Source organism: Zeus faber, assembly GCF_960531495.2.
Source record: "Zeus faber genome assembly, chromosome: 20".
Classification (NCBI taxonomy): domain Eukaryota; kingdom Metazoa; phylum Chordata; class Actinopteri; order Zeiformes; family Zeidae; genus Zeus; species Zeus faber.
Window position 1 is genome coordinate 27,857,458 of NC_137207.1, and position 13,099 is coordinate 27,870,556.

Below are 13,099 nucleotides of genomic sequence, written 5' to 3' on the forward strand. Positions count from 1 at the left end.
TGCAAACACAGATAACTAAGTACCCGTAACTACTAGTCCTACTATAACTAGTAGGACTCGCTGACCAGCAGGCTGCAAACAGAGATAACTAAGTACCTGTAACTACTAGTCATAGTCACTAATCCTTCAGTAACCCTTTATAACTAGAATGTCTAGTTTTATAACTAATATGACTCATTTTATAACTTGTATAACTAGTTTTATGACTAGTATGACTCGTTTTATAACTTGTCTAACTAGTTTTATAACTAGTATGTCTAATTTCTTAACTAGTATGGCACGTTTTATAACTAATATGAATCATTTTATAACGAATATGACAATTGTCACAACTACTATGACTTATTTAATAACTAGCAGGTTTAATTTCATAACTAGTATGACTTGTTTCATTACTAGTAGGGCTCGTTTTATAACCAGTATGTCTTGTTCTATAAATAGTTTGACTGGTGTAAATAGTATGACTTGTTCTATAACCACTATGACTACTTTCATAACTAGTAGGACTCGTTTTTTGGCTAGTATGTCTTGTTATATAACTAGTACTACTCATTGTATAACTAGTGTGAGCTAGTATGTCTAGTTGTACGCCTAGTGTGACTAGTTTGGAGTTGACCCTGGCTGCTGGTGGTGCTGGTGGTGCTGCTGGTTGCACCTGGGTGTGGGCAGGCTGCTGCTGCTGCGGCTGCTGCTTCCTGGTCGTCTCTGAACCACCTTGTATCCAAAGCCTGCAGCTGGACTGCTCAGCTGCTTCCAGGTGGAGGAGTCCACGTTGAAGGAGGAGGAGTCTGGGAAGACTGAGACAACAGGTAGTCAGTCTGTCTGTCTGTCTGTCTGTCTGTCTGTCTGTCTGTCTGTCTGTCTGTCCGTCCGTCCGTCCTTTGTCTACTCAGTGTTTGTTGTTTCTGGCTCTTGAGTTCCTGCTTCTTAATTCTTACTCAGAGGAATGTCATAGTAACACACACACACACACACACACACACATTACTCTGAGATTACTATAGTATTACTTAGTTTTGCCGCCGTCCTGCGTTTCTCCGCGGGGAGTCTGTTGATGTCGTCATAGCTGTGAATAATTCTACATCGTAACAGAAACGTATTGATCATCAATCAATGATCAATGCGTGTGATCAATGGGTTTGTTGTCGTTCAGTATTTGAGAAAAGTATTAGTATCATTTAGTTTGTCATTTCATTCTTCAGTATTTCTTTATGGCTTCTCACCTGAAGAGAAGAGCAGCAGAAGCAGAAGCACGTCCATGGTGAGACCTCGCCTGGAAGTGAGACAGCGAGGTGGTGAGACAAGCACCAGAGGAAAGACAGGAAGGGAGGGGGAAAGAAGAGGAAGAGAGTTGTCATTGCTCAACACTCCTCTATTACAAAAGTAAAACAGCTCAGGGAAGGAGAGAAAGACAGGACCACAGACAGACAGACAGATGGAATAACAGACATACAGAATGAGAGACAGATGGAACAACAGACAGACAGACAGGATGACAGACAGGCAGTTACAGTCAAACATTTGAAAGGTGGGTATGGCTACGAAAAAGAGGAAGAGAAGTTTCTAATCAGGGTCCTACAGGAGTGAAGGAGTAATGAAGTAATGAAGTGAAGGAGTTATGAAGTGATGGAGTGATGGAGTGATGGAGTAATGAAGTGATGGAGTGATGGAGTAATGACTTGATGGAGTAATGAAGTGAAGGAGTAATGAAGTGATGGAGTGATGGAGTGATGGAGTAATGAAGTGATGGAGTAATGAAGTGATGGAGTATTGAAGTGAAGGAGAAATGAAGTGATGGAGTGATGGAGTGATGGAGTGATGAAGTGATGGAGTGATGAAGTGATGAAGTGATGGAGTGATGGAGTAATGAAGTGATGGAGTGATGAAGTGAAGGAGTAATGAAGTGAAGTAGTAATGAAGTGATGAAGTGATGGAGTGATAAAGATTGAAAGATTGAACGGACCGCGTAACGCACCGCGCGTAACGCACCGCGCGTAACGCACCGCGCGTAACGCACCGCGCGTAACGCACCGCGCGTAACGCACCGCGCGTAACGCACCGCGCGTAACGCACCGCGCGTAACGGACACTAAGTATCTGCTCCGGAGTCCACCCTGAGTTCTGCAGAAAAACCAAACGTTGGAAGGAAACAGCACGTAGCGCCTGCCGATCAGAACCTTTGCTATGACTGTTCAACAGGCAAAAACATTTTGGACACATCTCAACTCAAACCCAAAAGTCACACTTCCACACAAAGCATAAGGAAACCAAGAACCGAACCCTGAACCCCCCCCGCCCCCCCCCCCCCGGTCAGCAGGTGGTCCAGCTGAACAAGCAGGTTCCTAACCCTCCTCCTCTGGACGATCAACATGGATCTGTGTGCCACGCCCTCACTGAGGCTTTTTAAACTCTCTTCAAAGGTACAACAGAGAATTTTACTCTATTGTATTGTTACAATGTTCCTGTAATAACATGTATTGTTCATGTCAATAAAGATATTTGAATTGAATTAGAGAGAGAGACAGGACTTGAACTGTTGAATTTCATTTCCTCCAATCCAGCTGCTAAATAACCCTCCTCATCTGGGTCTGTCCTTCTGGCTGCCACGCCCCTCAGACCACGTCCACGCTGCCTGTTCTGACCTGCAGCCAAGAAAGAAGAAACAGTCTTTATTCGTCACAAAAGTGGCGGCCATTGTTGCTTGAGTTTGAAGGAGACTTCAGGTGCTTGAGGTGCTTGAACACCTGCACAGAGTGAACTGCTGCACCCGGCGTCTTTGAGGCCACGACACAGGGATGCAACAGCGGTGAGACCCCTGTTCCCCCACAGGAGAACCCGGTCTGCACTGAACTGGCTTTTCTGGGAACCTTCTCTGTGTCTGATCTATAGAGACCAGGAACCCCCCGTGGGGAGAGACACCATGTCTCACCTTCACTCCCTGTCTCACAACTTTTAATTCATTCAACTCTGACCTGTTCACGTAAAAAAGAAACAGAAATAACAAAAAGTCCCGAAGTCATTCACCCAATTCCCAGCATGCAGTGCAGCAGAGAGAGAGACAGAGACAGAGAGACAGAGAGATGTTGAGACAGGGAGACAGAGAGACAGGGAGACAGAGAGACAGAGAGATGTTGAGACAGAGAGACAGGGAGACAGAGAGACAGAGAGATGTTGAGACAGAGAGACAGGGAGACAGAGAGACAGGGAGAGAAAGAGAAACAGAGACAGAGAGACAGAGACGGGGAGACATGGAGACAGAGAGACAGAGAGACAGCTGCCCTGCGCTGGGATACAGCCTCCCCCAAAGGTCATGGTACAGACTGGGTTTCTGAGCAGGCGTCACGTGTGTGTGTGTGTGTGTGTGTGTGTGGTAGTGTGTGTGTGTGTGTGTGTGTGTGTGTTCGTGTGTTTTCGTGTGTGTGTGTGTGTGTGTGTGTGTGTGTTCGTGTGTGTGTGTGTGTGTGTGGTAGTGTGTGTGTGTGTGTGTGTGTGTGTTCGTGTGTGTGTGTGTGTGTGTGTGTGGTGTGTGTGTTCGTGTGTGTGTGGTGTGTGGTGTGTGGTGTGTGTGTGTGTGTGTGTGTGTGGTGTGTGTGTTTGTGTGTGTGGTGTGTGTGTGTGTGTTTGTGTGTGTGTGTGTGTGTGTGTTCGTGTGTGTGTGTTCGTGTGTGTGTGTTCGTGTGTGTGTGTGTGTGGTGTGTGTGTGTGTGTGTGTGTGTGTTCGTGTGTTTGTGTGTGTGTGTGTGTGTGTGTGTGTGTGTGTGTGTGTGTTCGTGTGTGTGTGTTCGTGTGTGTGTGTTCGTGTGTGTGTGTGTGTGGTGTGTGTGTGTGTGTGTGTGTGTGTTTGTGTGTGTGGTGTGTCGTGTGTGTGTGTGTGTGTGTGTGTTCGTGTGTGTGTGTGTGTGTGTTCGTGTGTGTGTGTGTGTGTGGTGTGTGTGTTCGTGTGTGTGTGTGTGTGTGTGTGTGTGTGTGTGTGTGTGTGTGTGGTGTGTGTGTGTGTTCGTGTGTGTGTGGTGTGTGGTGTGTCACCCTGAGTGACTCTCTTCAATTTTCACCACGTCCTGTGTGAAGGAGCCTTCACACAGGACGTGGTGAAAATTGGGTTGTTTATGACTTTATTTTGAGTTCAGTCGGCCCCTATGAAATATCATATTTATACATAATATCACAATATTATATATGTCTTCATATCTTGTTTTAATGACAGGGAATAGATCATGCTCTGCCACTAGGGGGAACCTGTTTCCACCACAGGGGTTTCCTTCGCAGATCCCAATAGATTTAGGATGAGTCATAGAGCTCCCGATAGAAACGCCGCTAAAATCTCTTTCTCCTCCATAATGCACATGTACTTCCTTCTTGCTTCACCTCTTGTTTCTATTGGCCCAGTGGGGATTATGTCACAGCGCGCTGCGCAGCGCAGCCGATCCACGACAATGGAGTTTAGAGTGCAATGTGAAGGGTGCTTGAAGCTAGAGTCCCACCGTGCACCGCGTGTCAGTCCCCACCGTGCACCGCGAGTCAGTCCCCACCGTGCACCGCGAGTCAGTCCCCACCGTGCACCGCGAGTCAGTCCCCACCGTGCACCGCGAGTCAGTCCCCACCGTGCACCGCGTGTCAGTACCCACCGTGCACCGCGTGTCAGTACCCACCGTGCACCGCGTGTCAGTACCCACCGTGCACCGCGTGTCAGTACCCACCGTGCACCGCGTGTCAGTACCCACCGTGCACCGCGTGTCAGTACCCACCGTGCACCGCGTGTCAGTACCCACCGTGCACCGCGTGTCAGTACCCACCGTGCACCGCGTGTCAGTACCCACCGTGCACCGCGAGTCAGTACCCACCGTGCACCGCGTGTCAGTACCCACCGTGCACCGCGTGTCAGTCCCCACCGTGCACCGCGTGTCAGTCCCCACCGTGCACCGCGTGTCAGTCCCCACCGTGCACCGCGTGTCAGTACCCACCGTGCACCGCGTGTCAGTACCCACCGTGCACCGCGTGTCAGTACCCACCGTGCACCGCGTGTCAGTCCCCACCGTGCACCGCGTGTCAGTCCCCACCGTGCACCGCGTGTCAGTCCCCACCGTGCACCGCGTGTCAGTACCCACCGTGCACCGCGAGTCAGTACCCACCGTGCACCGCGTGTCAGTCCCCACCGTGCACCGCGGGTCAGTACCCAACATGCACTACGAGTTTGTACCCAACGTGCACCGCGGGTCAGTTCCCACCATGCACTACAGGGCCTTTGACCTTGACCCCCCACTCCTCCCCTCCCTCTCCCCCCTCTCCTCCCTGCAGCTGAAGGTCACTCCTCTTCTCTGGTGTCGTTCTGTTCTATTTTAAGCAGCTGAAATGTGAGGGGTCACAATAGCAGATAAATAGAGGGAGCGACGGCGTGCGGGACGGACGACAGGACGCCTCCCTCCCTCTCTCTCTCTCTCTGCAGCTCTCGCTCCTTCCTCCAGGTACAGTTCTACTCTTTATTTCCATATTCACTGAACATCAACTGAACTTGTTTGCGGTCACAGAAATGACCATTTGTGATAAACTCCATTAGTAAACGGGGGGAGGCAGCGCTCCGCCTTTCCAAAAGCAGGGCGGAGGAGCGCTGTGTCGCAGTCTCTGGGTGGGGTGTAACAGTGATGTAGAGATGTCGTGGTGGTGCCGATTGTATTTTGGGAGAACCTTCTTCAAACAGTGGAGGCAGCCTCTGGGTGGAGGTTCACAGTATCTCGCTCGTCCAGGGCCAACGATGGGGTTGTCAAGCTGAATTGTCCTCGTTGGTTGAAGGGTTTGACTGTGATGCTCAGCAGCTCCACAACCAGCGAGTCCTTCATCCTGCCCTTCTGCCCAGAGACCTCTCCTGGAACTTCAGGACCTTAACACTCTAGGACTTTGGTACTTCCATACTATAGGACTTCAGTACTTTAGAACTTTAGTACTTTAGGACTATAGAACTCTAGTAAATTAGGACTCTAGTACTTGCAGACCTTAGTACTTTCGGACTCAAGTACTCGCACACTTTAGTACTTGCGGACTTTAGTAATTTAGGACTCTAGCACTTGCAGACTTTAGTACTTAAGTCCTTTAGGACTATAGAACTATAGTACTTTAGAACTTTAGGACTCTAGTACTTGCAGACTTTAGTACTTTAGGACTCTAGTTCTTGTGGACTTTAGTACTTTAGGACTATAGAACACTAGTACTTGAAAACTTTAGGACTTTAGTACTTTAGGACTATAGAACTCTAGTAGTTTAGGACACTAGTACTTTAATACTATAGAACTTTAGGACTCTAGGACTTTAGAATTCTAGTAGTTTAGGACACTAGTCCTTTAATACTATAGGAGTGGAGGACTCTAGGACATTAGTACTTTAATAGTTTAATACTTTTGGACATAAGGACTTCAGCACCTTAGAATTTTAGGATTTAAGTACTTTAGGACTATAGAACTCTAGTATTTTAGGACTCTAGTACTTGCAGACTTTAGTACTTTAGGATTCTAGTACTTGCACACTTTAGTACTTGCAGACTTTAGTACTTTAGGACGCTAGTACTTGCGGACTTTAGTACCCTAGTCCTTTAGGACTATAGTACTTCAGAACTTTAGGACTCTAGTACTTGCAGACTTAAGTACTTTAGGATTCTGGTACTTGCACACTTTAGTACTTGCAGACTTTAGTACTTAAGGACTATAACACTCTAGTACTTTAGCACTTTAGTACTTGAGGACTTTAGGACTGTAGGACTCTAGTACTTTAGGACTCTAGTACTTTAGGACTCTTGTACTTTAGGACTCTTGTACTTTGAGGATACTTCTCAGGAAGCCACAAGTCCTCTCCTGGTGGACAGATCTTCTCGCCTGCTCCTGGTGGAGGAGGTGGAAGTGACGCTGCTCTTCATGCAACTTCCTGCTCCGACAGCTGCTCTGGACCAGATGCTAAGTTTAGCTGGGACTAAAGATAGAGTCGGCCGAGAGGGACAGACGAGGAGGAGGAGGAGGAGGAGGAGGAGGATAAAGGAGCTTCCACCAAGAGGATCAGGGATGAGGAATTTGAGAGCGGGGGTGGGGGAACAGTGAGAAAGGTCAGGGACAAGAGTTTGGAAATGGGAAAGGTCATGTACGATAGTTTAAGTCTGGGGTCTGAACCACCGGACCGCGGTCCTGCCCCCAGCCGCCAGACCATGTCATGTAGGCTGACACATACATTCAATAACAACAATGATGATGTCATCCATTCAGTTCTACGGAATATGAAACAGAACAAGACCGTCACAAGAGGAGTTATTTTTTAGTGTCTGTCTAACGTCCGTCTATTTTAAACCCCCTGGTTAATGATCTCAGCAGGAAGTAGCAGCACATGGAAAATAAAAACACATTGTCTTCATAAGGACAGTGTGTTGGTGTGTTCATTGGTGGAGGTGGAGGTTGAGGTGGAGGTGAGTGAGCAACACACATTGTGTGGCCGTAAGGAATAGTGTTCTATGACCCTAATTCCTGGAGGAGACATTCTCGCCAAAAATCATTCCCCATATTACCTGAAGGTAGGGGGACAAAAAAATCCTGGTGTCCTGGTGTCCTGGTGTCCTATTGTCCTAGTGTCCTGGTGTTTGGTAAAATCTCTGTGGAGGTTTTTTGGGATGTTCTGTCAGGACGTTGTTTCCACACATTCTTTTAGGTCCAACCTCACGTGTACTCGTCTCTTCTTCTCTCCCTCCAGAGTCACGATGCCTCACTCGTACCCTTTCCTCACTCCTGAGCAGAAGAAGGAGCTCAGCGACATCGCACACAGGATCGTTGCTCCTGGGAAGGGAATCCTGGCCGCTGACGAATCCACTGGTAACAGTCTAATCAAACCAGTCCAGTCCAGTCTAATCAAACCAGGCCAGTCCAGTCTAATCAAACCGGTCCAGTCCAGTCTAATCCATCCAGTCCAGTCCAGTCTAATCAAACCAGTCCAGTCCAGTCAGATGACAGATGACATCGTCATAAAATCATCATCATAAACATGATCTTCATCATGAAGTATCATTCACTTATTGAAATCCAGCCAAACCAGTTTTTGATACCTGGGAGGAGTCTAGTGGGATGGGGCTAACTTGTTTCCATGACGATCAGCCATCTTTGTTTGGACCACGGGATGGTCATCTGTTTGTCCATGTGGCACTCCATACGGATAATGAATTCTACACTTAAAGGGAAACCAGCGCAGCAGGGCGGAGTCAGAAACGCAGTGGGGCGGAGTCGGAAAAGCAGAGGGGCGGAGTCGGAAAAGCAGAGGGGCGGGGTCGGAAACGCAGCGGGGGGGAGTTAGTTACACAGAGGGGCGGATTCGGAAACACAGAGGGGCAGGGTCGGAAACGCAGCGGGGCGGAGTTAGAAACGCAGGGGGCCGGAGTCAGAAACCCAGCTTGCTGACTGAAGTCCATTCCCTCAAAGTTCAGAAGCTAAGATAATGAGAGCGCGTCACTGCTCCACGTGTTCTCCGTCCTCTTCTTCATGGACCTGAATCTGCGTGGGTGATGCTCGTGTCCCGCAGGCAGCGTGGCCAAGCGCTTCGAGAGCATCAATGCCGAGAACACCGAGGAGAACCGCAGGTTGTACCGCCAGCTGCTCTTCACCGCCGACGACCGCATCAACCCCTGCATCGGCGGAGTCATCCTCTTCCACGAGACCATGTACCAGAAGACGGACGCCGGCAAGCTGTTCCCCCAGCACCTCAAGGACAGGGGCATCGTGGTCGGCATCAAGGTCGACAAAGGTGTCGTTCCCCTGGCGGGAACCAACGGCGAGACCACCACCCAGGGTGAGGCCAGACCCCCGTCACAAACACCCGCACAATTAAACAGTGGACGCCATGTTGCCGTGGGAACTCTTGACCCATGTCCAAACGCTTGGGAGGCGGCCATTTTGAACCATCTCTTAGAATTCTGTTGTCATGTCATGTATTCCTTAAATTGCCTGAATCCTCATCTGCACCGGTGGTACTTTCATCTTCTGATCGTTCGGTACCTCATCCTGACACCTGAAAACATATCTGAATATTTAAATTGAATACTCATTTGGGAATAAAACCATGTATTGAAGCTTTGAGGGCGGGAGCTGGTGAGGCACAGTGTCATGTGTTACATGTTAGAAGCAGGTCGCTATGGCGAAAGAAACAGTCAGTAAAACAGAATGTTGTGACCACGCCCTCCTCTAGGTCTGGACGGGCTGTATGAGCGCTGCGCCCAGTACAAGAAGGACGGAGCCGACTTCGCCAAGTGGCGCTGCGTGCTGAGGATCACGCCCACCACGCCCTCCAAGCTGGCCATCCTGGAGAACTGCAACGTGCTGGCGCGCTACGCCAGCATCTGCCAGATGGTGAGACGGGGCGGGGCTCGCCACGCACGACCATAACCTACAGTTTAGATTCTCGGGGTATTTTAAGAGGTTGTGGTCCAACAGAATATAGAGAAGTGTCTCCTTCCTGTTGTGAGGAGAGGAAGTGACATGGTGCCATGTCTGATATCAGACTAAAATAGTACCACCGCCCATGACATTTAACTTCCTTCTATTATACACGAAAAAAAATACTACTTTATTATATTACGCAACTTTATGATACATTCAATTATAATAATACTACTTTATTATATTATACTACATTATAATACATTCAATTATAAAAATACTACATTTTTATATTATACTACTTTATAATACATTCAATTATAAAAATACTACATTTTTATATTATACTACTTTATAATACATTCCATGACATCATTCTGTATCATTTCTGACTGAGGGACTTTCCCAAAGTCTAACTGACTGTACAGCACAGTCATCTGTCTGTCTGCCTGCCTGTCTGTCTGTCCATCCGTTTGCATGCCTGCCTGTCTGTCTGTCCATCCGTCTGCATGCCTGCCTGTCTGTCTGTCCATCCGTCTGCATGTCTGTCTGTCTGTCTGTCTGTCTGTCTGTCTGCCTGCCTGCCTGCCTGTCTGTTCGCCTGTCTGCATGTCTGTCTGTCTGTCTGTCTGTCTGTCTGTCTGTCTGTCTGTCCATCCGTCTGCATGTCTGTCTGTCTGTCTGTCTGTCTGTCTGTCTGTCTGTTTACCTGCCTGCCTGTCTGTCTGTCTGCCTGCCTGCCTGCCTGCCTGAACTCCATGTACTACATGTACTGTATTGATCCCTCTATTGTGTGTACTCCATGTACTTTGTGTACTGTGTGTACTTCATGTACTGTGTGTACTGTGCGCAGCACGGCATCGTTCCCATCGTGGAGCCTGAGATCCTCCCGGATGGAGACCACGACCTGAAGCGCTGCCAGTACGTGACGGAGAAGGTCCTGGCGGCCATGTACAAGGCGCTGTCTGACCACCACGTCTACCTGGAGGGGACGCTGCTCAAGCCCAACATGGTGACCGCCGGACACTCCTGCTCCCATAAGTACGCCAACGAGGAGATCGCCATGGCAACCATCACCGCCCTGCGCCGCACCGTGCCGCCCGCCGTGCCCGGTCAGTCCAACACACGCGTACTTACCATCATTCGACCATCCATGTGTCCCTGACCTCCATGTGTCCCTGACCATCATGTGTCCTGACCTCCATGTGTCCTTGACCTCCATGTGTCCGTGACCTCCATGTGTCCTGACCTCCATGTGTCCCTGATCTCCATGTGTCCTTGACCTCCATGTGTCCTGACCTCCATGTGTCCTTGACCTCCATGTATCCTGACCTCCATGAAACCTGACCTCCATGTGTCCTTGACCTCCTCCAGGGATCACCTTCCTGTCTGGGGGTCAGAGTGAGGAGGAAGCCTCCGTCAACCTCAACGTCATGAACAAGTGTCCCCTGCACCGGCCCTGGGCCGTCACCTTCTCCTACGGCCGCGCCCTGCAGGCCTCCGCCCTCAAGGCCTGGGGCGGCAAGAAGGAGAACGGCAAGGCCTGCCAGGAGGAGCTGATCAAGAGGTCTCTGGTAGGTCAACGTGGGGTCTGCGGACCCTCAGGGGAGCTTCCAGAGCTTCTAGGGGGTCACTAGAGAATGAGGAATGGTTCATTCCAACACATTCGTAGTTCAGTTCAAATAAAAGTATACATTCCTCTGAATGATGAATCATAAAGTACTGCAGTAGTAGCACTGCATAAGTAGTATTGTAGTAGTACTGCAGAAGAAATACTGTAGTAGTAGCACAGAAGTAGTACAGTAGTAGTAGTAGTAGTAGTAGTAGTACAGTAGTAGTCAAGTAGTAGTATTAGTAGTAGTAGTAGTAGTAGTTGTAGTAGTATTAGTAGTACAGTAGTAGTAGTCCAGTAGAAGTAGTACAGTAGTAGTAGTACAATAGTAGTCCAGTAGTAGTAGTAGTAGTCCAGTAGTAGTAATAGTACAGTAGTAGTAGTACAGTAGTAGTCCAGTAGTAGTAGTACAGTAGTGGTAGTAGTATTAGTAGTTGTAGTACAGTAGTAGTACAGCAGTAGTACAGTATACTTAGTGGCGTTCTTCTCTGTTGCCAGGCAAACAGTCAGGCCTGCGTGGGCAAGTACGTCTCCAGCGGAGGCAGCGCTGCAGGTGGAGAGTCTCTGTTCGTGGCCAACCACGCCTACTAAAGATGGAGGCTGACTCCACCTCCTGAAGCTTCTCTCCAAGCCCCTCCCACCACAATGAACCTGCCCGGCCCGTTAGGACGCAGTCGAGAGGAAGAGTTCAGCAACCACACAAACACCTTCTCCTGCAGCTCCACCCTTCACCTGGAGCTCCACCCGTCACCTGGAGCACCATCCTTCAACTGGAGCTTCACCCGTCACCTGGAGCATCATCCTTCACCTGGAGCTCCACCCGTCACCTGGAGCACCATCCTTCACCTGGAGCTCCACCCTTCACCTGGAGCTCCACCCGTCAGCTGGAGCACCATCCTTCACTTCGAGCTCCACCGGTCTCTTGGGACACAGTCCCTCAGGTGAAGATGTCTCCAGACCTGCTGTTGTAACAATAAAGGATTTTCTCCACAACTTGTTTCCTTTATGGTTCACTCTGACACCTGCAGTACAATATATATATATATATATATATATATATAAATAGTGACCCGCCGCATACTTTAGAGTCACATCATCTTGAAAATATTCCGTTTCATCGTCACATTCGGGTTGAAATCCGCTGTTTGAAATGTTCTCCAAGTCCGGAGTAATATCACATTCAGCGTCGTCGTGGGAGAACTGACTGTCATGGTGGAACATGAAGTCCAGTACGCGCTGCTTACATTGACTTGGATCTATGGCACTGGTCAGATTAAGCTCCGTGATATGATTCAGATCTTGCTCCACCCGCTGCTCCTCATCCATAACAACAAGGGAATTGAAAGTTTTCACGGACAAGTCGGACGTCAGCCGTCAGCACTTGATGGTACACGTTGGTACACGCCCACAGAATGTACAGAATGTTCGCGGTGGTTGAAGATCACACGACGGACCACATTGTCCGAATCCACGGCTGGAGCTTCAACGCCCGGGCGTAGAGGGAACAGTACCCCGAAGCTGGGGCTACCCCAGAACACCCTGTAGGGGGGCATCATACCTGTTCACCTTGGATTAATAATAATAATAATAATGATGATGATGACGATTATAATGATAATAATAGTAATAATAATAATAATAATAATAATAATACAATTGATAATAAAGAAGAAAAATGATGATTATAATGGTAATAATAATAAAAAAAAATATACGAATAAGAATAAGGATGATTTTAATGATAATTAGAATATTTATGATGATTATAATGATAATAGTTAATAGAAAATAATAATAATGATTATAAGACAGGAAGAAGAAGAAGAAGAATGTTGATGATTATCATGATAATAATAAAAATGAAAATAATAAGAATAAAGATAATCATTATGATAATAATAATAAAAAAAAAATAATGAGAACAATGATGATGATTAAAATGATAATAATTATAAACTAATAAGAATAATGATGATGATTATAATGATAATAAGAATAGTGAGGATGATGATAATCATAATAATTAAAATAAAATAATAATAATCAATATGATTATAATGACAATAAGAAGAAGAAGAAGAAGAAGGAGAAGAAGG

General features: G+C 47.8%; 2 protein-coding genes across 2 annotated transcripts in view; one reads left to right on the top strand and one right to left on the bottom strand.

The window, feature by feature from the left end:
• LOC307245695 (integrin alpha-M-like) overlaps positions 1-1,265 on the bottom strand; it is a 33,566-nt gene extending 32,301 nt beyond the window's left edge. The window contains exons 1-2 of the mRNA XM_080021342.1: positions 1,224-1,265; positions 656-797 (exon numbers count right to left, since the gene is read on the bottom strand). Coding sequence (XP_079877468.1) covers positions 656-797; positions 1,224-1,260 — 179 coding nt within the window. The 5' untranslated portion in view covers positions 1,261-1,265. The remainder of the gene's footprint in view (positions 1-655; positions 798-1,223) is intronic.
• Positions 1,266-5,341: 4,076 nt separating this feature from the next.
• Positions 5,342-11,996, top strand: aldoab (aldolase a, fructose-bisphosphate, b). Its single transcript, XM_080020949.1, has 7 exons — positions 5,342-5,461; positions 7,719-7,837; positions 8,538-8,804; positions 9,201-9,361; positions 10,245-10,503; positions 10,766-10,965; positions 11,502-11,996. The coding sequence occupies exons 2-7, from the start codon at positions 7,726-7,728 to the stop codon at positions 11,592-11,594; spliced, it is 1,092 nt and encodes a 363-aa protein (XP_079877075.1). The 5' UTR covers positions 5,342-5,461; positions 7,719-7,725; the 3' UTR covers positions 11,595-11,996.
• The last annotated feature ends 1,103 nt before the right edge of the window (positions 11,997-13,099 follow it).

Excerpts from the sequence above, each read along its gene's own strand:
- aldoab (XM_080020949.1), top strand. The coding sequence starts at position 7,726 with ATGCCTCACTCGTACCCTTTCCTCACTCCTGAGCAGAAGAAGGAGCTC. Across the intron at positions 7,838-8,537 it reads GGCCGCTGACGAATCCACTG|GCAGCGTGGCCAAGCGCTTC; the intron begins GTAACAGTCTAA and ends CGTGTCCCGCAG. Across the intron at positions 8,805-9,200 it reads CGGCGAGACCACCACCCAGG|GTCTGGACGGGCTGTATGAG; the intron begins GTGAGGCCAGAC and ends GCCCTCCTCTAG.